The sequence below is a fragment of the Haliotis asinina genome, chromosome 11 (genome assembly GCF_037392515.1).
Source record: "Haliotis asinina isolate JCU_RB_2024 chromosome 11, JCU_Hal_asi_v2, whole genome shotgun sequence".
NCBI lineage: Eukaryota > Metazoa > Mollusca > Gastropoda > Lepetellida > Haliotidae > Haliotis > Haliotis asinina.
The window spans coordinates 45,167,955-45,195,203 of record NC_090290.1 but is presented as its reverse complement, the minus strand read 5'-3'; the positions used below and the strand labels follow the sequence as shown (position 1 = coordinate 45,195,203).

Below are 27,249 nucleotides of genomic sequence, written 5' to 3'. Positions count from 1 at the left end.
CTTCTCGTACACCTGGCTGTCCCTTTCGCTGGACTCCCTCGTAACAAACTGTAAACTGTGTGAATATTTTCATGATAGTGTGTTACACACCTCTTTCATTTTTAGGACAGAAATTCTGCAAAAACACTCACAGAGTTGGTATGATCTTTTGATCAGCGTTTCACTGAGTATTTTAGGTTTGGTAGTTTTCGTGTTCATCTGTAATTCATCGGTCCGCTTTTGAGCCAAACTGACTATACCACAGAGCTTGATATAAGCTCCTGTAATGAGTACTACTTCACTGGGTTTTAACAAAAGTAAGCAAGTGGGTTTCTTTCAGAGAAGCAGATGATGTTAGAGATCCTTCTAGGAATATGGGACGGAGGGGTAGCATAATGGTTAAAGCGTTCGCTCGTCACACCAATGACCCGGGTTCGATTTCTCGCATGAGAACAACATCTACACGTAAAACTAGACACATTAACTCACTCTAGACATACATTAAAATGAAGAATTATGCATTAATCTGAAACATGGATAGAGCTTTTTCCGGTAGAGCCATCTACCCCAACCCAAACGTCAACCCCCAACCAACCAACCGATCCAACCAACCATCTACCCCAATCCAAACGTCAACCCCCAACCAAGCAATCCAAACAACCAGCCATGTACCCCAACCAACAAACCAACCAACCAACCCTCTACACAAACCCATCCCAACAAACCAACCAACCAATCTACCCCAATTCATTCCAACCAATCAACCATCTACCACAACCCAGCCCAAACAAACCCAATAACACCGGAATGAGTTCCAAAGTCAAGTTTAGAAGACCCATATTATTGAAGCCATGACAGCTGCGCTGGTGAGATGGGGTAGTGAATCATAAACTGACAATAGGTTTTATCAGTTCATGCGTATTCAAGGGACAAACGGTGCACTTGATAATCGTGGGTGGACGATAATGGACGAACAAGGCAATATTCTATCCAAAATGCAAAATGTTCAAGAGTGAAAATGTTGGATTGAGTGTTTGTTTGTTTGTTTCTCTGTTTGTTTGTTTGTTTGTTTGTTTACATTGGCTTTAATAAAATCATCTCAACAGAAAAACTTCAATGGAATAAAAATCCAGAATCGTATCTTGCTTGCGAACACAATCGGGAACAAAAATAGGCGTTTGCATTTCCAGCCTTTATACACCCACAAACATATCATCAACGGTAACATTTGTCTTTGAAACAACTTCCTGGAAGAACAAGACGTTCTTGCACGGCAGGAGCCCTGGTTGCCAGGGCATCAGCAGTCATTGTTGTTTATGTTCTCAATTATTTACTTCAACGATCCCTCAACAAGCAATATAGTTGCAATAAACAATCCAACAATACCAGGATGTCGTTGATAATGTTTCATCAACCACTTCACGTACAATATCAATACACGGAACTGGCGCTTTTGTTACTGATACTTCTCGTTGCGAGACACGAGCGCCAGCTGACGACACTGGGAAGTTCGGTTACGTGAGGTGAGAGTTGTGTCCCTTTGGCACTGGAAGACATGACCAACCCTCTCTCCAAGTAACTAGCATAATTATAAATAACTATGGTCAAACTGTTTCTTGACCTTGCAGTTCTCCTGGAGTCAGATTCACAGAGCCCTGTCAGTGTGTCGCTCATCCGTTACCGTTTATGCTGCAAAGGTTTTACTTCAAAGTGCACATATCCCTGTGTGATCAAGCAGACATTACTATTACCACGAGTTTCATCAACCACTTCATATTCAACATTGCGTACATGAATGGTTACATTCAAAGTTCTGAAAACTGGTGCCTTTAACATTGATACTTCCCTTAGCAAGGGCGAGGAAGGAGCACTAGCTGACGACACTGGGAAGATTAGTCACGCGAGATGAGAGTTGTGTCCCTTGACACAGGAGGACATAGCCAACCTCTCTCCAAACACTCTTCGTGGAATGTAAACCCGCACCAAATACAACGAACTATTCACACGCCACTCATATGAATTCCTTATTTATAGATATCTATGGTCAGTGTGTCTCCAGGCATCACATCCACACCATCCACATCAGATGTGTTGTTCCACGCCGGAGGGAATGTGAAACGTGTTGTCATAGCAACATGGGCGGTAACTCCCAAGGGTTTCTTTGAAGATAACACCTACCAGAGCCTCAGACATCGGGGCCTAGATTTCCGAAGCTCTCTTAGTACTAATATTGTTCTGAGCTAATGACAATGTATGTCACTGACTATCTTAGCGCCAAGAGAGCTTCGAAAATCTAGGCCCCGGGACTTAGTTTAGAGCCTGGTTTTCTGTTCTGATCCCATATGGTCGGAGATGGTAGATGTAGAACTCCATACTCAACATTCTGCTCGGAGAGAGGTAGTGGAAGGAAACTGCATAATCGCTGATATTTTCGATACCCTGAAACACAAAGCAGCAAATCATTTAGAAAATCAGTGTCCTGTAAATAGCACAAAATACTCCTTCAGATGATCATCCCAAATTAATTTTCATTCCGAGAGTTATCACCCTTTAATCTTCAAACGGACTGAGAGGTTTTATACAGTACAGATTGTCGATATATCCATAACAATAGTGATGTAATAATCGGTCATGAATAATTTTCGAGATTTGTAGGTTGTGTGCTAAGCAATTAGCATACATTAGCAATATTCCAGCAATATCACGGCATGGCTTCACATTTCAGATAATGTATTTGTTTGCTCAGAGGGTTATCTCCCTTTTATCTTCTATCTGAAGGCTGGCGCGCAAGCCATTTTTTTCGGGTAAGCCCGATAGGTTGCAAATCTTACTATATAGACAGTATTGAGGGTTTGCCCAATTTTCAGCAAATAACGTGTTTAAGCCCGAACATGTTGGGGTTTTTTTTATTAATGGTATCTACGCTACAGTCCAGGTTATTCTCATACGAAATACATTCATGAAATAATAGCCTGATATACTCCAGCAGGTCAATGACCTCCTACTGACCTGCTTAGCTCCACCCTTTACGTAGTTGTAATACCATTTGGGGAACCCTCCGTTCACGTGTGTGTCCGGTGAGAAGCAGTGGAAGCGAGATCTACCAAGAGCGTCGGTAGAGTTTCCGGTCTTAATTCCTAGTTTTTCCATACATTTCCCTATTTCGGCGTCTTCTGATCCTCCATCCTCCCGACACACATTCGGGTCTCTCTTAGCAAACCTTGTTAGTGCCTCTTTACTTAACACGTAGCCAGCACCTCCGCTGTAGTAGCCCTGCTTCACTATGGGCTTGAAATGGTGGCCATAGTAGAAAGGTTCAGACGTGTTTTTCGTGGACAGGAAATATCGTAGATTTTCCACAATGACGTAGGTGTCGTCATCGCACTTCATGAACCAGTCGGCTTGGTCGTAGTAGTGGTCGTACACGTATCTGAACGCTTGCACTGACTTGGCTGTCAAATGATTCCGGCCCTCCGTTACGTTGAGCGCGATCGTCGGGAGGCGGGGGTCGACCACGGAGCTGAAAAATAGAAGGATGTTGCAGCGGCGGCCCCACGTTGCTTTGACAACATCCGCCTTGGTCCGGAAGTTGGTCGGTGACGTCATAACCCAACAGAGCACGCGAACCTGTTGGGCCAATTTATCAGCTACTGAGGTGTCGTCTGCAAGAGACAAATGATACATCGCATGTTGTGTAAGCACCTTCCGAAAGTTATTCAAGATAAAGAGTGGCCGTTGGGTAGCACAGTGGTTAACTTGTTCACTCGTTACTCCAAGGACTAGAGTTTCATTCCATCATGGTAAAAATGTGCTAGACCAACGTCTCTTACTTGCGAAATATTGATAAATGCGGTATTAAACCATTCTCACTCATTCAAATAATAGACGCAGCATGTTCTTCCCTCTACCCGTTTCGTATCGTAGCTCAGTGGTTAAAGCGTTCGCTCGTCACGCCGGACCCGGGTTCGATTCCCAACATAGATGTATGTATGAACGTGTGAAGCCCATTTCCGGTGTCCTCCGCTGTGATATTGCGGGAATACTGCTAAGAGCGACGTAAAACCATAATCATCCAATCACTACCTGTTTCTCAACGTTATAAAATCGAATTAAATCATTTCAAAAGTGAGTGAGTGAATTAAATGGGTTTCATAACATTTCAGTGATGGCACATGTCAGTTTTATGTTTGATGATATGCTCCGTACTCGCCTAAACAATTCAAATTGTATTGAGCTACATATGTTCTAAAACAAAGAAATCCGCGCTTGGACGCCCAATCCTTTTTACCTTACTTTTGAAAGTATCATTTTATGGCGTACCGTTGTGGACGTGGAAATCGTCGATCTGTCCCCCAAGGGGAGCTTGTTCCAAAGCGTCTATCTCGGACATCCCAATCACGTGACCACTGACCATCGTTTGAGGGATGCGCACTCTTGGTTTGTAGACAATTCCAGATTGAAAGAATAGTATTGATATAACGAAGCCTAGAGTCAGGCCAATACCGAACTGGAGTTTTGAGCGTTTAATGTGCATCATGGTGGAGATAGACTGTTATGTTCACGATCACTGGCTTGGGTTGAAGGACAACGAGGAATTCTCTCTTGGATTAAATTTTTCACACGTATTTCCCCAACGATAGGTTTACGCCAAACAAAGCGTTTTGTCCATTGAGTCGCCGATGGTTAAATACACAACTATGATATACTCGACAAGGACTTCCGGCTCTCTGCGTCTGTCAGGTTCTACAAACAATTTTCACGATGTCCTTTTCTCCCATGCAGACGGGTTAACGCACATCCGTACAACATCTTGCTGCTACTGTCAGTGCACAGAGTTTAACAGAGGTTATATAGACCAGTTCGTGAAAATATGTAGGTCCTTTGGTGTTATTTTACGACAACTACAATCTCGACCTTTGATACAACGGTTAACCACTGCTTACGCATTTCCGGTTCCGGAAGTCCTCTCTCTTGTCATTGTTGGTCGTAATGGGTATCTGAAACAATGGAGTAAGTGAGTGAACACAGTTCGACGCCGCTTCTAGCAATGGGGTGAGGACAATCACGAATTATTTGAATTATTAGAAGGTACTGGATTCATACATGAGACTGGGGAAAATGACGATGTCCCATGGACAATCACGAGGTACTGGGAAAAGTCACGAGGCATTGGTACAACCATCAGGTACCGAGGACAATCACGGGGTACTAGGGCCATCACGAGGTCCCTGGGCCATCACGAGGCACTGGGGACAATCACCAGGTACTGAGGACAATCAAGGGGTAGTGAGGAAAATCACGGGGTATTGGGGCCATTACGAGGTACTGGGTACAATCACGGAATACTGGGGACAATCACGGGGCACTAGGGCCATCATGAGGTCCACGGGCCATCACGAGGTACTGGGGACAATCACAGCGTACTGAGGACAACCACAGGGTACTGGGGACAATCGCCGGGTACTGGGGACAATCAAGGGGTACTGGGGTACTACATGACAGACTGGGGATAATCGCGAGGGCCTAAATGTAAGCATGGTATATTTTCGAACAATCAGCACCGCCACAAATCCCACGTTCTGTTCCAATTATATTCCCTGTTCGACGTATAAGTGGGTGAGTGAGTAAGTGAGTTAATATGTTAAGACACATCGACAATATTTCTGCCACATCGTCACAAAATAAAATTAAAGATTTATAGTAACTGAAAATAAGTATTAAAATCCTGTCAAAAAAGGAAAGAAATAGAACTAGATTATCACAAATACATAATTAAAAATAGTAATTGACTTTTTAACTATAAATGACTATGCAATATAAAACAGACTATGGATGGCTAACAGCTAAAGGTAGATTACCTGACAATAGACCACGCTTCCTGCATGAATCTCAGCTGTTTTTACACCGTCCCTTCAGATGTGAGCAAGTTTTGACGATCTAGCCCTAAATTAAACCTACATATATGTTACAGTTAAAAACAAGTAGTATGTATAAAATTCCTATTTTTGGTTTCAATTTAGAGGTGTTCTTTACGAAAAATCTGCAATAAACAGCACAATAATACAGATTTCCGATTGCGAGCATGGAGCTGCTGCATAGTCGTGTATGCGTAGATGTCACACCCACCCTCAGGTGTTAGACACACCTGTCAAACTGTCAGTTAACATGTCAATAACATATGGTAATTATGGTTGCTGCAGCAATGTCGATGTCCCGGAGAACAATATCGCCTACAGGCGAGATCCACGTATAAAGCAAATTCAGGTTGCCTTTAAGCTAAATATATGGCCACATGGGACTACATCCAAAGCAATCAAACACCCATGGCATTTCCTAACGAATGAGAGAGTGAGTTTAGTTTCAGTTCTACGTTACATAATATACACTAAGCAAAGTTATTAGTATCTTCAATTGCAATATTCGTAGTTTTTTTAGTGAGTGGTGAGGGAGTTTAGTTTTACGCCGCACTCAGCAATATTCCAGCCATATGGCGGTGGTCTGTAAGTTATCGAGTCTGGACCAGACAATCCAGTGATTAACAGCATGAACATCGATCTGTGCAATTGGGAACCGATGGCATGTGTCATCTAAGTCAGCGAGCCTTACCACGCGGTCCCGTTAGTCGCCTCTTACGACAAGCGTGAAACACCTGGAATAGGCTTCACACATTATCTCCATGTGGGGGATCGAACCCGGGTCTTCGGCGTGACGAGCAAACGCTTTAACCGATATATCCAAATGACTGCCCTGCGTGGTTGTTAAGGTGTAGGGAATAGAGCTCTCTTGGCGCTTGGATAGTCGTAAGTGGGATGCATTAGCATTATGCTACGACTATCTTAGCGCTAAGAAAGCTTCGAAAATCTAGGCCCAGGGACCCGTTCCACAAAGCGATCGTAGCGCTAAGATGACCGCAACTCCCATAGACTTACGACTGTCGTAGAGCTACGATCGCTTTGAGGAACGGGGTCCTGGGCCTAGATTTTCGAAGTTCTCTAAGCGATAAGATTATCGTAAGTGCCATACATTAACATTAGATTAAGACTGTCTTAGCGCTAAGAGAGCTTCGAAAATCTAGGCCCTGAACTTATGCGATGACCCTAGCGCTAAGGTCGTTTGATACAAAAGCACTGAGGACCACTTTAACCAATGATTGAATGTACGAACAACTTTTCCTACTGTTTTGTGATGAAATCAGCTCCTGTATTATGAAGGTGAAAACTTGTAGTGCAGCTGTCAAATCTCACTGGATAACGACAAATCTCGATCTCGACGTGGAATTCACAGAAAATCACAAATCATCACAACGTGATACCCACCCGTAATCACACCCCACGTGACTGTAACAAGGAGCCCATCTTCGTATTAGACGTTTATACAATGTATGCATGTGATTGCCCTGGCTCGCGGGTGGTGTGTTTCGGCCTTGAAATTAACAAGGTCATATTTTCCACGTGTTGCACGTGAGGGCGTTAGCGTGTTCGGGTACATGTTTTTGTTATACTGGAAACGTACACAATTTGTTAAAGACATTTTATGGTTTATTCGTCGTAAAGACACAGCTGTGCTGTTTTCGAGCACTCAAAATGTTATCTGCTTTTCATGTCACAGATGACCCATGAAGATCCGGGTTAGAATTGTCTTTTAGCCGTAAGATGCGACAAACGGAATCGGGTGGTCAGATTCGCTGAATTGGTTGACACATTTCATCGTATTGGTATCAGGTCAAATGCATCCTTTAAGCATTAGAAAATTGCATCATATTCCGTATTTAGATCTGCAGTCTCATTCAGGACTGAAAACAGTTAGGCACTGCATGGAGACTTTCTCGTAAGAATGGCGTTTAGCCGGGGTCTATGAACTGACCCACCATGGCATACAGAAAAGGTTAATAGAGCATTACTAAATCAATAAAATAGGGTGAGTGACTGAACGGTGCTTCCCAATATTCATGAGGACTCAGTCAGTGAATAAAAACGATCAGTTGAAGCATGTGATCAAGATCAGGTCACCACATAAAAATGCACGTTTAGCACTGAGCGAGTGGTGCGTGCCCTCTCCGTTCTCGGAAGCCAGTCCACGCCACTCAGTTTTCCAATGTGGTACGAGCCTACCCTGTGTTGATGAAGTGGACTGAGACAGAGTTGACCTATATGTGTATAGAACCTGGTGTTGCGTCTAACAATGTACGTGTGCCAATCCATGAATGTTATGTGGTAGTCAGAAGTTGCTCTAACCCTCACTCCGACGGACCAAGCGAATGGGGGCACCAGTGGTACCTTCGTCCCCTGACAGTGTGGTACGGCCATAGTTAGTGGATAACTGTTGTAGGCTTTACTAGTGATAGGGTTTACATAGTTGTAGGGTTTACTGGAGCCCAATCAGCAATAACTTAATGAGTGTATACACGTGAAACTGATCACCGCATTGTGTAGTCCAGATTCAATTATTTACAGACTGCCGCCATATGGCTGGAATATTGCTGAGCGTAAAAATAAACTCACTCACCCATTCACGTCACAATAAACTGTTATATCTTTCAACAGGAATACTCTTTAACTAATATAGTATTACCAAAGCTACTTAGTTTAGTTTTTAAGAACAAACAGTTGGTTTGCTTCACGTACATTCTCAGAACCTTTATAACACTCAAGAATATAACCCGCCTCTGGAATCCAGTGAATCTTCTCATACTTACAGGATACTTCCAGGTCTACTTAGATAATACTTTCACATACGTAGAAGATACCTGTAGGTGTAGGATACTTTCGTATACTATGCGCTATGAACGTTTAAAATACTGGCGTTCGCCACATACTTCATCATGAGCCCTTAGGCCCACGGGTTTATACAAGGAAAACAATCTGCCGATGAAATGCACGAGGATCATGCATTAAATTGCTGAAAGGCATGTACAAATATTGTTCATGTGTTTTGGTGTACAGTTTTGTTAGGAATTCGCCAATTTTTACTGAGTTACATCATCTAATGAAACCATGACAATAATCTTTTCAAAGTTACGAATTTGTTTTACAGCGCATCAGTTTACGTGTAAACAGTACCTTTAAACAGTATGAATATTTTGCAAAACGTAGTTTAGAACAGTTGACTGAAGTAACTGATGAAGACTGATGGGGTAGCCTATTGGTTAATGCGGTTGCTTGTCACGCTGAAGACCCGGGTTCGATTCCCCACATTAGTATGTGAAGCCTGTTTCTGTTTGTTTTTTCCTCGTGTAGATATTGCTGGAATATTGCTAGAAGCGGAGTAAAACCACACTCACTCACTTAGAAATGCTGTCGTTATAACGTACAAGATGAAATGCAATAGCATGCGTCAAATTATTTAGAAATGTAAATCCAATTGTTTCTTAAACAAAATTCCTTCATTCCAAACGATATCAGATTGTGTTTTACTTTTCCAATACAATCACACCATATGCATGGATGCCGATATTCACATCTGTGAATACAATACTGTACACGTTAATACGTTAATTAGAAAAGACAGACTAATGTGATCTACTTTGACACGTATATCGATTGGCCCCATATTTGGTCGGAGAGAAAATAAAAAAATCCGGGTTTTCTCTGTCAAGCAACGACATTAGAATATATATCGAAATGTCGCCTATACAGAATAAAGAGGTTGTATAATATACATGAAAATATCGCCCTCATTCTTCATATCCACACCTTCAAGAATGCCAATCAAAGAAGCAAATGATGACAGGAAGTCGAGCATAAACACTGGAAACTGGGGTCAGCATATTTACTGACGACTTAACATTCAATTTAACTTTGCAAAACATGCTATAATTGCTCTAGGTTTTCCAAAGCGAAACTTGAATTTTAAACTTTGTTCTGAAATCAACACAAATTATTGTCATGTGTAATGTTGTTTTAATGCCCGGTTTTACTAATTAAAAAGATAACAGTAAACAGTTGGTTAAATTATTAGCGACCTTAAATTCAAATTACACTAAAAATCAGTACATACAATTATTGTTTATGGAATATTAACTCTTTTTATTCTGTTCACAATAATTGAATGTTCTGCTATAAACATATTAAGTCAAATGCAATATAACAGAAATTGTGTTTGTAATAATTGTTAAGCAAATCGATAGTACTGGTTATTCCGCACCTGGGGCGAGAGTACTGGTACGTCATGGCAGATAGTACTGATTATTCCGCACCTGGGGCGAGAGTACTGGTACGTCATGGCAGATAGTACTGATTATTCCGCACCTGGGGCGAGAGTACTGGTACGTCATGGCAGATAGTACTGATTATTCCGCACCTGGGGCGAGAGTACTGGTACGTCATGGCAGATAGTACTGATTATTCCGCACCTGGGGCGAGAGTACTGGTACGTCATGGCAGATAGGCATACTTCGGGTCGAACGTGGAAACTACAAAGCGTAATGTTCAACATTGACATCCGTATACATTATAGTCCGTTTGGTTCAAACGCGGAACGACGAACTGCAATTTAACTCAAAAACTATAGTCCGTTTGATTACACGATGCCATTTAGGAAGTTTTCAAATGCAACATATGTCATATTTGGGATTTCACTTTCTTAGTAAAGTACAAATTCTAGTACTTTTTTCGGTTGAGTCCCATCCGGGATTCGAACCCGCACCCTCAGAGTCAGGCACCTAATCGCCAGCACACAAAGTCAGCCGCCTAGCCCGCTCAGCCGCCGAGGCTTACACAAAATGGAAGCCGTACAACTGGTTGTCTAGACCACGGACTTTGTGTAAGGGTAAAATTCCAGTCGCGGTGGCTGAGCGGGCTAGGCGGCTGACTTTGTGTGCTGGCGATTAGGTGCCTGACTCTGAGGGTGCGGGTTCGAATCCCGGATGGGACTCAACCGAAAAAAGTACTAGAATTTGTACTTTACTAAGAAAGTGAAATCCCAAATATGACATATGTTGTATAGTCCGTTTGGCTTAAAAAAGGAACGATGAGATGCAATTTAACTTGAAAACTATAGCCCATTTGGCTCAAAAGCGGAACGATGAACTGCAATTTAACCCAAAACCTATAGTCCGTTTGGCTCAAAAGCGGAACGATGAATTGCAATTTAACTTGAAAACTATAGCCCATTTGGCTCAAAAGCGGAACGATGAATTGCAATCTAACCCAAACACTAATAGACATAACATACTCAATGAAACGCAGATCATAATCAAAACATCATACCGGCTCGGTGAGGTTTTTTTCAGAATTTTGTCCGAAAAATACAAAGGGTTGTTTAACAAACTATCATTAAAATATTGACACAGTTCTTTATTTGTTTCGGGGGAGGAGTGCAGAGAAAAAGACAGCCAGGTGTTAGAGAAGCACAAGTGCCGAGAAAGTTATTTATTCATTAACCCGTGCTGTGCCGTCTCTTTGCTTACTCGCACACCTGGCTGTATTTGGTCCAAATATGATATTCGTTTTGTCTAGCGAATTTTATAAGTGCATAATTATAAATCAATTTTGATAGTTTTGGAGTAGTTCCAACAGAATGTAGCTTATATCGGTAACAGATTACCTTTTAGCTGCTAATAAACTCATGGACGAAAGAAAGTCAACACAAAAACGGAGCCGGGAGGTTGCGGGAGGAGGTGTCCAGGTCCCACAGCGTGAATTGTCCTGCACTTCTTGAACGTCCACAATATCCAAGTTCTTCCATGGCCAGCACGTTCATCGGACTTAAACCCTACAGAGCACTTGTGGAATCAGCTGAGTCGCCAGGTGAAAAGACGACCACGACCCCCGGCGAAAGGACAAGAACTTGCAGACGCTCTCGGGAACGAGTGGAATAGGATCCCGAATGCTTTCATTCGTCGGCTGACGACATTGGTGAGTCGGGGCATGTATAGATGCTAGAGGTGGTCACACTCATTACTAAGGATACATATGCGTGACCAGTGACTTGAAATGAGACATTCCATGACTGACCCTTGTTGAATCTGTGAACTGTGCTATTCCTACCCCTCTGTCCATTACACGACACGTGCTATTCATGTGATGGGCTTCTCAGTGACATTGTTGGTGACTGTATTGGCCCAAATATGGCTTCATTAAATGTACTATAACTTTGCTTCGGTATTATCGATCATTAATAAGGGTGTTTACTTTCTTTTATCCTCTAGTTTTTATAAAGAGGAACTCTCCCTTGTTCTCCATATAACACATAATTTGGGATAGAATAGCGTAAACCAACAGTTAACTTGAAGTCTCAAAGGAATTTTCCCTAAAACTTTTATATTTTCCCGAAAACTTGTATTTTTTTTTTATTTCGAAAGGCAAAACATAGCTTTAGATACGCTGTATGAAAAGTTTTTATTGATTTATTGAATTTTCGGTTCCTGTTGAACGTCACTCCAAGATAAATGTAATCGCCTACATTGCCATTCAAAGTATTTCCATAAAAGAACTTAGAGTATTTTGCGGGGCCTCTCCCAGATATGTGTATTTGTTTTATCTCGGTTGATTTCTAGATGTCATTTACAATATGTATGGAATGAGTTAAGAGTAGGTTGAAGTTCAGGGACTGAATCAGCAAAAAAGACTATGTCATCTGCATAAAGGTATCATAAATAAAAGACATAGTTTATAATCAATATCTGGGAAGTTAGGAAACCTCACAGGTGTACATCCATCAATAGTAGGGAATTCGTTCAGGTCATTAATGAATAAACAGAACGAAAGTGGGGATAGGCGCACTCCAGACAAGCATGGGCAGTAATCTGACATATCATTGTTTGATAATACAAACGATTTGACGTTAGCGTACGTAATATTATTTTAAACAAGAGTTTTAAATATACAGTTAATTCCATTGTTGAGTAGCTTATGCCAGAGCCCATATGAACGGAATCATTCACAGTTCGACTGTAGCAACATGCCACAGTTATCAAGGTAACAGAGGGACCAAGTTTCAGGAAGACTGAATGTTGGACAGATTGGGGCATGTTGAAAATCATTTTCTCTGAAGTTCGAACAATATACAGCCTACAGCAACGAGTCCAAGCCACTGGAAGCACAGAGCCGATCGTCCTCGCAGTGGAAGATCATCTGTGACAACGTTGAGGCAAAGCCGTTTCGCTAGTTCTACAGAAACTGCACGGACAACAACTGGCAATCACCGTAGAGCAATCAGCACCGACATATTGCTGAGTTGTTTGAGGAAGAGAAATATAAGATGTTGAAGGCCTTACCGGGGTCCATCCTCACAGTTCGACATTGTCGTGTTCGTCTCCAGTGGACTACACGTGATCGGAATTGGCGTCACTGTAGTCTTCTCCGACGAAAGCCGGTATTTTGTCTCGACGGCAGTTGGCTGAGTGAGAGTGCGACGACGCGAAGATCATTTTGCAGATGATTGTTCTTGAAAGAGACTCGTGAGGAGGTCCGAGTACAATGGTGCGGGGTGTTAATGCTCTCAGACACAAACATGACCCGATGGTGTTCCAGAATATGGTTCCTGGTAGAGGAAACGGTGTAACATGTGCCCGCCTCATTGATCAGGCGCTGAAACCCTTCGTCGTGCCACATTTTGGTCGTCATGGAAACCACACGGACAATATGCACGTGTCCATATTGCCAGAGCAACTAGAGACTCTGTCCGTCACCTCGACATACACACTCATCAATGGTCTGCCCTCAGTCCAGACTTAACCCCGATAGAACACTTGTGGAACCAGATTCAGAGGAGGCTCCATGATGTGCGCCCAAGGCCGACAACTGCAGTTGAACTCTCAGTATCACCGAGTCTGGGCGCAAGTTCCCAAGGCTCGTCTCATCCACTCCATATACAGACGATGCAACGCTTTTGTCAACGCTCGAAGAGGACAGACACGTTATTGCCTTTCGGATCTGTCGTCATTTTGGCTTGTCATTGTCTGAAATTCGCCTTTAAGTATTCATGATCAAACGTCAATCTTTCCGACAACATTATTAAATATTTGTATGTCCATTACATGTTTTTGAATTAAACTGTTTACCAATATCCCCCCCACCCCACCCCCACCCCACCCCCCACACACACACACACCCCATACACTTCTCATACACTTTAGAACATCGACGGTACTCAGCTTTATTAAGACATGTTTTTTCAATTAAGGAATTTGCGTTTGTATTTGTGAAATTTGTTAAGTTTATTTCATTCTTTGCCAAACGTCGTGCGCTTGATTCATGTTTATTCGTTTCACAACGAATGTGACGCGTGCAGCATCGGCAAGCAGATTCGCTACTCCAGAGGCAAATTCAATGATAGCACATAGTGCAGTCGACCTACTGTCTGGTGGCATTACAGCTGTTGATATTATCTGCAAATAATTCGATGAATTTATGTTATGACACTTGGGTTTCTGGATATTGCCATTTGGGAGCACGTTTGTATCAATATTGTGAACATTAACATCTTTTCTACTATTACACAGTTGAAACCTAAGTTCTATGAAAACATGACTGGAGAGTGGATATCTCAGCAAAGGGCTCAAACTTCAGTAATCGGAAAATCTCTGAAACGTGAAGGGCATAATGATGAGGATAGGACATTGTCAAGCTAAAAACGTGAATCCTTTTATGTGATTTTGCCAACATTTTTACCTAGCCTACCGTATACAAATAAACATATTTGTGTTTTCACATATATAATTGTATAGAAATGATACCTGACGCATTTGCTTTACTCTTAACTTTGTTTGCTCTTAATATAGGAAGAGAGACTGTGCAAAGGATGATTACACAATGCCATTTAGAAAGCGGCCAAATGCAACATTTGTCATATTTGGGATTTCACTTTCTTAGTAAAGTACAAATTCTAGTACTGTTTTGGTTGAGTCCCATCCGGGATTCGAACCCGCACCCGGCATACAAAGTCGAAGTCGCGGTGGCTGAGTGGGCTAGGCGGCTGACTTTGTGTGTTGGCGATTAGGTGCCTGACTCTGAGGGTGCGGGTTCGAATCCCGGATGGGACTCAACCAAATAAAGTACTAGAATTTGTACTTTACTAAGAAAGTGAAATCCCAAATATGACATATGTGCAAAGGATTTTCCCTGGTTCATAAATACAATGAATTGCATCAATACCAATACCAAGTTCTTCAGTGACGTGTTTGTCGACAGTACAAGGTCCTTCAGATTACCTGTCCTTGCACTACAGTCTCCCATAAACCAGAGGTAATCACAACTACTTCACATATGTGAAACAGATTGTTCCAGAGCAGGGTATATTAGTATATCCTCTGTAGCATATTTAGAGTTTTCAGGGGGTATATATACAATTCGAAAATGCAAATCATTTTCAGTGGTGAGCAAATCTTTAGATATGACATACCATAGAACATCCGAATACAATGTTCTAACAACTATCGCAGTACTAACAGAATTCCTTATGAATCTTGATCGGTGAAGATACAGTGCATAGCCATTCATTTCTACTTTGTCCAGTAAATCTGTTTTTGTTTCTTGTAAACAAATTGCATTTTGTCAAAAAAGGGAAACTGGGTAATGCAGCTTTCTTGTATGTCCATAAACATTAAGATTGATAAAACTCAGTTTGGGGGTAATTGAGGGGAGGGTTGGGGGTGTGGCGTGTTACATTCGGAGATGTGACCTGTGTCCAAAGTTGGGAATTGGTACGGGGTAGGTCTTGTGGGGCGTTTTCACTTATTTCATCAAAGTACAGATTAGTATTTTCATCGCTGCTTTCATTATCACATGTGAAAGCCGTGCTGGTTTCATTTTCTGACGGCATATAATCTTTGTCAACCCCATGTGTTTCCTGATATTCTGAAATGGTATCATCAGTATACCATGCACAATGAAGTCTTTAATGCGTATATTTCCATTCCCAGACAAACTTCAACATTACACAATTGATCTATTCTAGTTTCTGCATTTACAGGCACAATACTACCAGGGCCTAGATTTCCGAAGCTCTCTTAGCGCTAAGATAGTCGTAAGTACCATACATTAACATTAACTTACGACTAACTTAGCGCTGACACAGCTTCGAAACTCTAGGCCCAATACTGCTTATATATGCATTACTATGCATTCAGTTAACAGTGTTTCATGACTGCTCCTTTCAAGGAACTGAAGGGGTAACTTTACTATTTGTGATACTCTTTGTATTATGAACAAACTATGAACATTACTACCAGCATGGTGTGTAGTATATTTACAATTTGATGGGGGAGTCATGCATGCTTGTTCTGCATGTGTATGAGTTTAGTTTTACGCCGCACTCAGCAATATTCCACCTATATGGTGGCGGTCTGTAAATAATCGAGTCTGGACCAGACAAGCCAGTGACCAACAGCATGAGTATCGATCTTCGCAACTGGGAATCGATGACATGTGCCAACCAAGTCAGCGAACCTGACCACCCGATCGCGTTAGTCGCCTCTTACGACAAGCATAGTCGCCTTTTATGGCAAGCATGGGTTGCTGAAGGCCAATATAGAAACATCGTTAATTGGAACTCCATTATCTCGAAGTGACGCTTAAAGTGAACCTAAGTGACATTATACAGTCTCTTTGTAAGCACTTATGTCTGAGACAGACCGAATTCGTGTCTCGCGGGTATCTAAATGTATCTAAATGTATTCTGAACACTCGAACAACGGTTCACTCGATTTAACCTGGAGGTTATCATGCGACAAGCATAGTCGCCTTTTATGGCGAGCATGGGTTGCTGAAAGTCTATTCTACCCGGGTAGACCTTCACGGATCTGCATGTGTGTGAGACGTTCTGGTGTCCCGGCCATGATGTTGTTAGAATATTTGCTAAAAGCGGCATGAAGCCATCATACTCACTGAATATTGACTTAGAATACTGCAATATTATTTGTAATCAAGCGATGGTGCTTCATAAATACGACCCTGTACAGCTAATCCAACACATGATTCTAGTATCAATCGGTCAAGCTGCGTTCGTCTCGTAATGAGTAAAGTCAATCATTTTCAACCAGATAAGTGATTCCCTTAAAACTATCAATTTGTCGAAGTGAGAGAGACAGAAATACTCACCGGCACAACGGTTAGACATGCTGCCTCCCTTCGTCGACGTGGCCCTACACCTACTCTGTGTAGCCATTGCCATTAAGCCTTACTGCTGTTTGTCTGCCTGCTGTACAAATACGCATGAGCAGAAACAATATGGATCATATTTCTGTTCATATAGATCACAAGCAAACACAGCCTAATAAACCGGTCAATTTCTGGTTTGTTTTAATATATTCCGACCTATGGAAGCGCATCCGTGCCACGAAAGAAATCAATTTTATCATCTACGTCGAGGACACATCTGCGTAGATCTGTCATATAATGAGAAGATGCGTCTATTTTACATCTCCGTAGACGATACTTTCATATACTTAGAAGATACGGGTCCGACCTATGGAAGCGCACCCGCGCCACGATTGAAATCAATTTTATCATCTACGTCGAGGACACATCTGCGTAGATCTGTCATATAATGAGAAGATACGTCTATTTTACATCTCCGTAGACGATACTTTCATATACTTAGAAGATACGGGTCCGACCTATGGAAGCGCACCCGCGCCACGATTGAAATCAATTTTATCATCTACGTCGAGGACACATCTGCGTAGATCTGTCATATAATGAGAAGATGCGTCTATTTTACATCTCCGTAGACGATACTTTCATATACTTAGAAGATACGGGTCCGACCTATGGAAGCGCACCCGCGCCACGATTGAAATCAATTTTATCATCTACGTCGAGGACACATCTGCGTAGATCTGTCATATAATGAGAAGATGCGTCTATTTTACATCTCCGTAGACGATACTTTCATATACGTAGAAGATATGGGTGGGTAGACGATACTTTTATAGTTAGAAGATATCAGTTCGTAGACGCTATTGTCCAATTCGTAGAAGATACATGTACGTAGACGCTACTTTCCAATACGTAGAAGATACATGTACGTAGACGCTACTTTCCAATACGTAGAAGATACATGTACGTAGACGCCACTTTCCAATACGTAGAAGATACATCTACGTAGATGCTACTTTCCAATACGTAGAAGATACATGTACGTAGACGCTACTTTCCAATACGTAGAAGATACATGTACGTAGACGCTACTTTCCAATACGTAGAAGATACATGTACGTAGACGCTACTTTCCAATACGTAGAAGATACATGTACGTAGACGCTACTTTCCAATACGTAGAAGATACATCTACGTAGACGCTACTTTCCAATACGTAGAAGATACATGTACGTAGACGCCACTTTCCAATACGTAGAAGATACATCTACGTAGACGCTACTTTCCAATACGTAGAAGATACATCTACGTAGACGCTACTTTCCAATACGTAGAAGATACATCTACGTAGACGCCACTTTCCAATACGTAGAAGATACATCTACGTAGATGCTACTTTCCAATACGTAGAAGATACATGTACGTAGACGCTACTTTCCAATACGTAGAAGATACATGTACGTAGACGCTACTTTCCAATACGTAGAAGATACATGTACGTAGACGCTACTTTCCAATACGTAGAAGATACATCTACGTAGACGCTACTTTCCAATACGTAGAAGATACATGTACGTAGACGCCACTTTCCAATACGTAGAAGATACATGTACGTAGACGCCACTTTCCAATACGTAGAAGATACATGTACGTAGACGCCACTTTCCAATACGTAGAAGATACATCTACGTAGACGCTACTTTCCAATACGTAGAAGATACATCTACGTAGCCGCTACTTTGCAATACGTAGAAGATACATGTACGTAGACGCTACTTTCCAATACGTAGAGGATACATGTACGTAGACGCTACTTTCCAATACGTTGAAGATACATCTACGTAGCCGATATTCGCATATGCTTAGAATATACAGGTTCGTAGACGATCCTTTCGAAACACTAGCAGATACCTGTGTGTAAATGATACTTTCATATACACAGAAATTATCAGCACGCAGATGACACTTACTTAGAATATACCTGTGCGTAGACGACACTTTCGTATTCTAAGAAGATACATGTACGTAGGCGATAATTTCACATGCGCAGAAGATACCTGTACGTAGATCTACTTGTCTATCTGTCTACATGATTTGTGATACTTTGATGAGGATGGGAGTGGATCTGGGTAGATGGGTATACATAGATAGGCCCATCCATACCGAAAGGACTGGCTGTTACACTTGTGTCACTGACTTAACATATCAACACACGTCTGTGACAGACACGTGTACATTTTTCATCTAACAGTCCGATATTTCATTGTTCTGCAGTTAGTTTTAATATGTAATAGATCTACAGTGCTGGTTGTTTTAATGCCCATTGGTTACAGACGCACGCACGCACGCACGCACGCACGCACACATCATCTATCAACTTTGACAAGTTCGATAAAGCGAATTTTCCATACCACTTGGGCTCCTTTGCAACATACAGATAGTCATTTACAAGTTTCTGTAAAAATTACATAATATTATACTGAACAGCAAAAGAAACGCAAGTTACGTTTCTTTTGCTTTTCGGTATATTTTCAGAGACGCAGTATTAGTCATTTAAAGCTCATTTATGTCCAAGCTATCATTTCAATAAAAGCAAAATCGCAAAACATGACGATAGAACAATATTTTATGGAGGCAAATCTCGCTGTCGACGTGACTGGATTCCTGTCAATATAGTATCTTACTACATGAGCCAGGTAAACCGAGAGAGCGTAGATCAGAGTGTACGGGCATGTCTAAGGTTATATAATTGTCAGATGCATCATTACCACAGAGCGTGATATGAGCACCTGGAATAAGCACTACTTCAGTGGGAATCAACAACTGTAAACAACTGGGTTTCTTTCAGAGAAGCGTAAGACGATGTATGCTACTCTTAGAAATACGGGGCAAAGGGGTAGCATAGTGGTTAACGCGTTCGCTCGTCACAACAAAGCCCCGGGTTCGATTCCCCGCCTTAGTACAATGTAAACGTGATGTAAAACTACACACACTCACTCACTCTAGACATATCCTAGGACGAAGAATTAGCCATTACTCTTGACATGTTGGTGGGGGAAAGTCATGTGCAAAGGCTTCGGTACAGCCGATTCTTAGTGAATAAGACATATCACAGCGGCTAAAAAGACACCCAGTCCCCCAACCACCCATCGAACCAACGAACCAATCAATCTAACTAAACCAAACCAAGTATCTATAACCAAGGCAGCAAGCACTCATACACACATGTGCAGTTACATTTTCCTAAAGGTTCAGCAAATACATTAACGGAGATTATACCCTGTGAGTGATTTACTCTGTGCGTGACCCCATGGTGACTTTTAGAGAGTGGCCATATGTAACATATGTTATAGTAAGGGTGACACTTTCATACTATAGCACACTTTCTAGTACTTCTTTTGGTTGAATTCACCTTTCGGTGCTCAATCTGAGAGCAGTACTGCTGTTCAGTATATCACTGATATTATACCCCTTACACACACATGAAACGTAACCACGTTCGCCAGAGGAATATCAGAACGTAATGTGATTTGCCATTGACACTGGTACAACGAAGAATGGCGTGGTGTGGTAGCTTAGTGTTCAACGCGTTCGTCATGCTGAATGCTTGGGTTCTATTTCTCATGTGGGTGCAATGTGTGAAGCCCATTTCTGGTGCCCCCGCCGTGATATTGTTGGAATATTGTTGAATATTGTTGAATACAATGCAGAATGAGGCAATGTGGCAGCCCGGTGGTAAAAGCTCGTCATGAGCCAGGTTCTATTCACCACATGGGGACAATGTGTGAAGTCCTATACCATGATTTTGATGGAAACATGCCAAAATGTTATTATAATGCTCACTCTCTCACAAAACAGAGCGAACTCTTAATAAAAACGCACACACCCTTTCCGACATCTTTTAAGGCACTCCCCCAGTCAAGTAATGTTAACTAGTCATTAGTCGTTTTTTCCATCAAATCTCCAAAGCAGCCCAAAAGGCGTTTGCAGTGTTGACGTTGTATACATGCATCGAACAAAACTCCATTTAGACCAAAAACCTAGTCTATTGTAAACTCAACATTGTTTATGGTCGAATATAAATTGGTACGATGAAGCTTGTCGACATTCTCTCTTTCGCATTATGTATGCACTAATACATTTATGGCGGTACTCTCATATGCTATAAAAATACACAGCTGATTAAAAGCCGACATTGAAACAATATGTACACAGTGCTACACCGAACAGGGAGGGTGGGTGAGTGAGTGAGTGAGTGAGTGAGTGAGATGGCCCTAATCAGCCACCATACAAAGTTTGGATGGATCGATGTCATACAGATGCCGTGTCCTTGTGGGATAGATAATGAGTGAGTTTAGTTTCATGCCGCACTCAGCAATATTGCAGCTATATGTCGGCGGTCTGTAAATAATCGTGTCTCGACCAGACAAGCCGGTGATTAACAGCATGAACATCGATCTACGCAGTTATGATACGATGGCATGTGTCAACCAAGCCAGCGAATCTGACTATACCGATCCCGTTAGTCTCTTTTACAGCAAGCATGGATTACCGAAGATCAATTCTAACCCAGATCTTCACGCATTATCGCTGGAAAGGCATTAGTCTGAGCAAATACATTCGTACACACATGCGCACACGCAGACCACCCCCACCGCCGAAACACATACTCACGCGGTTTTCTGTGTAACGGATTAGTGGTTCTTGCTGTTCGGTCATGGCGTCGTCACATGCAATCGGAACACTCCAGCAGTATATAGAAAGTATCTCGACTGCAAACTATTTTTGTTCTCTTTGAAAAGATCATGTGAGATCACAGTCTGTTGTTGAACGCATTATATATCCCTTTAGCACATTCTGAATTACAACAGTAAGTTCGATATGAATAAGTTTTAAGGCGTGCTTCTATTCACAGCTCTGTTTACAACTGAAACATTGTCCTCGTGAGAATTGCGGAACATAATCTGACTGGTAAACAATATCTTTTAATATGGCTGTTTGATAGACCGATTGGTGAAATTCCAAAGTGCAACATTTCTGTGGTATGCAATATCTGAATTTAAAATCTGTTGTTTGTTTTTGTTTGTTTGTGTATGTATGCGTGAGTGTGAGAGACAGAGAGAAAGTGTGTGTGTGTACGTGCGTGCGTGCGTGCGCGCGTGTGTCCTCAGGACTCAACTGAATTGTCTCAGATTCCGACAATGACTCATTGTGATGCAGCTTACTGCATGGGGTTGTTGAACTCCGTGAGACATGGCAATCTGACCCTGCACTAAACTGTGTTTGATTATATCTCCGTTACTTCATAAAACAATGTGAAAGATAAGGGAAGGTATCAATACGATACGGGGACAATGTCAAAAGCTATTTTGAGCACTATAACGAATCCGTTGGTATGTGACCAAATGGTGACCTCATGAATACATGCAAAGACCTAGTTTCGGGTATAACAACGTGCAGTAAACTTGGACAAAGTACTGTGACTATGTGTCACAATCCACCCAGCTGTGAATGGGTACCCCGATCGTAAGGTAAAGCCACATTAACTCGGTGCTCCTAGTGACTGCAGCAAGAGTTGTATGATAACTGATAACTGTACCGCTTGAGACTGACATCCAGTGATCGACGGGAAACCAAGCGCCTTTGAGCAGTTGGTCTGGATATTGGCGCTATATTAATGTATAGCAACATATACATATAATATATAATATAAATGTATAAGTGCTTATGATATACTGATACGTCAATGATGCCCTGTGTAAATGGAGTGAGTGAGTATGGTTTAACGTAGCAAGATTCGTGCACTATCACATTGGGCGACGCCAAAAATGAATTTCACACATTGTGTCTATGTGGGGAATCCAACCAAGGTCGAGTTGTATTTGACCGTCAAACAAGCTAGATGCCATGCAATACACCCTACATCCGAACATCACTGTACACTTTCTTCCTACCTCGATTTACTGCCATACGCATACATACATGAATAAATGTTCAATAGACATCGTCAATGCGTTTTGCCTGTTTGATCCAGTTAACCGGACGCCTTGCCACCAGGACAATTTCTGATGGTAATCAAAGTGTCCGGATAAACGGGTACAGCCATGATCACAACTTTTTCCCATAGAATATATGCGTGTTGGTATTGAAATGATAAGCATGATCATTTGTAAAGTTTCGGATTCAAACTTGCCAAGCTAAACACATAATTTTACAACTAAAGTCACAATGCCGGGCAATAGGCTACATATGAAAATACACACATCGCTCCACTCAACACCGTTATTTCAAACTTGAGGTGAGAAATCGCTGATGTGATGTAATGACGTTGGCAGGGACAGATCCAGGTGAAGGGGCCGATGTGCACATAAATCATGAAGTCCAAAGCTTATGGAGGAATAGGGTAATCTTCGCAACCACAGGCGATTCCAGAGTGGGCGTGTTACCCTCCGTTCTCTGACGCTCTATTACATAACCACCGCAGCTCTCGTGAAAACGCATGAAAATGAAATGTTCACTTCCCCTTTCTCAAGAGTGAGCACCCCGACCTTCTAAAAAGCTGCATCTGCAATTCATCCAAAAAAAACGCCCACCAACCCATCCCAACCCATCGCAACACGCCCTCACCCAACAACCCCCACCCCTCCCCACCCTCACCCCCACCCACAATCCCCAACCTGGCCCCGCCCCTAGTTTGATATACCCATGCAAAGTGTATCTTGACCGAAGAACCATTTCTTCTATACTTGTTTTCTATATGTTCAACACAATGAAGCACGAATATAGAACTTCTTCGGACAATTTATACACACATATAAGTGTTACTTCTGTAAAATATAACATGAAGTCAAAATGCAACCCACCTTACAAGAAGTCAAAATAAAACCCACCTTGATTTTCTTGGATAATTTCGGATCTTCCCTCACCTAACTGTTCCGATGTAGAGAAGGGGTGTTTGAGTGCACATGATTGATTCTGAGATAACACCCTGTACGCACACAACACGCCTCCACGAAAAGGAGTTATGGTAAAACGTGGCGGAAAAGGCCGAGTAAATCTGAATGCACTTACACGGGCAACATATGTTATAGATAATGACAAACCCAGCAGGTAGGACCGTAATGAAGTGGTAGGCCTTACCTTTATTGTCTCACCTGTAGGCTGGTCGTATATATATCCGTCCAAGTGAAGAAATCCTCTAACTGTTCACACCAGCCTGTTATTGATCGCGGGCTGATAACATCGCCGGTTAATACCACAGCGAGTGTTTACAACGCTTGCTAAGTGTCCACCTCATCAAGATAATAACAAACTATGGGGAACTTTAAATCGATTGATTTATGTTTTCGTCAGATGTCAGTCCACTGGTTTCAGCAAGCAGATAAGGCTTTATCGAACATAAACATCCCTGTGTTGCCTGGATGCAAATAGAGGAAAGGGGGTCGTTATCAATATTTATATTTATGGACAGTTTAGTACATTTCGCTGGTCGTCATCAAATATGCATGATGAAACGTGTGGGTTTAGACGATGTCAGTTATTAAAATTTTATTTGTTGTTTAACGCCGCGCAGTACTAACCCACTATGTGTAGCGGTCAGTAAATAGTCGGGTTGAGACCGGAGACCCGTGAAGATCCGGGTTAGAACTGATCTTCAGCAAGCCATTCTTGTTGTAAGAAGCGAGTAACGGGATCGGAGGGTCAGGCTCGTTGACTTGACTGACACATTTTATCGTATCCCAGTTGTGTAGATCGATGCTCATGCTGTTGCTCACCGGATTGTCTGGTCCAGACTCGATTATTTACAGACCGCCGCCATATAGCTAGATTATTACTGAGCGCGGCTTTGAACAACAAATAAACAAACAGGTAAGATAGGTAGTGTAGTTAATGTAGGTAATATAAGCAATTTTGGAAATGAGAGCATCTGCAGACAGAAGGTAGTCCTTCGATTCTCAGCCCACATCGTGCTGCAAGATTATTCATGAAGGAATATATCAAATTACCCGTTTACCTCACCTGTCACTTTGCTGTGTGCGCAGCTGCCCCGAGGCACGGGGATGACAGCTGATGTGTCTTGCATTCTTTAAAAGTCCTAAAAGTCATCAAAACATCAAACAAACCGACTTTTGAAAACAAGATGACATGTCGTGTTTCGGGTGTGAGGGATGGGCCATTCGTTTACAAAGAAACCTGAGCCAGTTTAGGGCATGTCGGAGTGCATGTCACATCAATCACAATGTCAACATGCGCAAATGGCTGTTGGCGCATTGTATGGACACATATTGTACCGCACTGGGGTCCATAAATGGAGTGAGTGAGTGCGTTTTGTTTTACGATGATTTAAGCAATATTCCAACAAGATCGTAGTGGACACCTGAAGCGGGCTTCACACATTGTTGCCAACACCGGCATAAAATCAAAGTATCTTGCGTGGCTTGTACATTTATCATCAGCTCTAGAATCTGGCACATTGTCTAAAACGGATTATTTCCTCAGTCCCAATGCGTGCTGGATTAGACAGCTTGCACAGTATACAAATACCCGTCAGCATCCGATTAAAATTGGTGTTCAGTAACCCATGCTTGTCGCACAACTTGTTTAAATATGAGGTCTGTGAAACTTAACAAAACAGTCCATGAATGTCTGTGACTCGTCCATGAAACCGTTCTAATTGAATGAGCTTAATACGTAAAACCATATCGAAACCTGCAAGGCTACAATTTTTCGAAAGAGGAGATGTGATATAAGGCCATTACATTAAACACCAGATGATTTGAGGTGAGACTGAACGTCCATCTGGATGTGGATCACACTAAACGTGTATATCCGTTTTTCGAACCCCGTTCAGGCACATCGGATGCCAAACCCAGGTCATGTACACCGGATGTCGAACCCTGTTCAGGTACATCGGATGTCGAAGCCCGCTCAGGTACATCGGATGTCGAACCCCGTTCAGGTAATATCGAAACCTGGTCAAGTACATCGGATACCAAACCCAGGTTATGTTCACCGGATGTTGAACCCCGTTCATATGCATCGGATATCGAACCCTAGTCAGGTACACCGGATGTCGAACACTCGTCAGGTGCACCGATTGTCGAAGTCTGGTCAGATAAATCGGATGTCAAACCATGTTCAGGTACACCGGAGGTCAAACCCAGTTCATGTACACCAACTGCGGTAAGTTGGATACCATGGATATGTTTATCTGGTATCAGGATTGGCGAGTAGTTAATGCTGAAAAATAGTATGAATAGTCAGTTCAATGCTAAATTCAGCTTAGTTAATGAACTTCTGTGTGAACACCTGTCTAAATTACTAGAACAAAAGTGTTCGGATTAACGCGGCCTGACTGTACACCTGTACACTCAATACACAGGTTGACGCAAGGGTTCTCAGAAAGACAGGGTTATATATCTATACTCATCTACACTTGACTCTTATTTAACTGAATCAATAGATGTCCTAGGCCTGTGTGTATTACTGCGAATGTAGGTGTGCATCACACTGTGATCATCCAGGCAGTAATACAGATGATGAAAAGAAGGCATCACTTTCTTAGTGAAATAAGGCCCCCTGACCCTCATAGCTTGTTTAAAAAAATGAAATGTTTCTCGGGCATAGGCGCGTCACTTTTATTTGTGCGCGTAACAATTTTTATCGCATTTTAATAAATAATTTTGACTAGGCCGCCTCCCGAACGAATGTGACTGAATATACAACTCATTAACGCGTGCTAATCCTCCCAACCTGAATTTCTGAGGGACAAAAAAATCAAAATGTGTTCCTCCCTCGTCACTTTTTTCAGTCAAAACCTTTTCTTAAGTTCTACCGCCTTCGTCACGTTTGAAAAAAAAGTTTTGTATCAAACCTGGGACATGAAAATCTGTTTGGAATAGAAAAGTCACTTTCAGTTTGACATTCTAGGACGGCAGTGAGATGAGCACATTTTCCATGGGCAACATAACACTCGATCGAGAAATCATCCAACTGGCCAACTGATGATTTATCAGTATTAATAACAGCGTGGAACATTGATCAACTGTCACGTGCATTGTATTCGGTGTCCGAAAAAGCCACTGGCCCGCTAGATCGAGGCTTGTAAATATCCGGTCGAGCCAATAAATCTCCACAGTCATTGGCCTAACTGGCTGGTAATTTTTCAAACATGTATATCACTCTCTCCGACTTGTTATAATACACTATTAAATCATGTGAGATTATGGGC

General features: G+C 42.0%; 1 protein-coding gene across 9 annotated transcripts; it reads right to left on the bottom strand.

The window, feature by feature from the left end:
* Positions 1-1,156: 1,156 nt before the first annotated feature.
* On the bottom strand, positions 1,157-24,228 carry LOC137256042 (glycoprotein-N-acetylgalactosamine 3-beta-galactosyltransferase 1-like). 9 transcript variants are annotated; one of them, XM_067793707.1, is made up of 6 exons: positions 21,693-21,824; positions 5,838-5,922; positions 4,300-4,976; positions 2,989-3,641; positions 2,287-2,418; positions 1,157-2,178 (listed from the first exon to the last, which is right to left on the bottom strand). In XM_067793707.1, the coding sequence occupies exons 3-5, from the start codon at positions 4,514-4,516 to the stop codon at positions 2,287-2,289; spliced, it is 1,002 nt and encodes a 333-aa protein (XP_067649808.1). In that variant the 5' UTR covers positions 4,517-4,976; positions 5,838-5,922; positions 21,693-21,824; the 3' UTR covers positions 1,157-2,178. The 9 variants fall into 9 exon arrangements, with proteins under 9 accessions (XP_067649808.1, XP_067649816.1, XP_067649814.1 ...); XM_067793715.1 differs by lacking the exons at positions 5,838-5,922; positions 21,693-21,824 and adding an exon at positions 17,019-17,109; XM_067793713.1 differs by lacking the exons at positions 5,838-5,922; positions 21,693-21,824 and adding an exon at positions 7,296-7,393.
* Between the last annotated feature and the right edge of the window lie 3,021 nt (positions 24,229-27,249).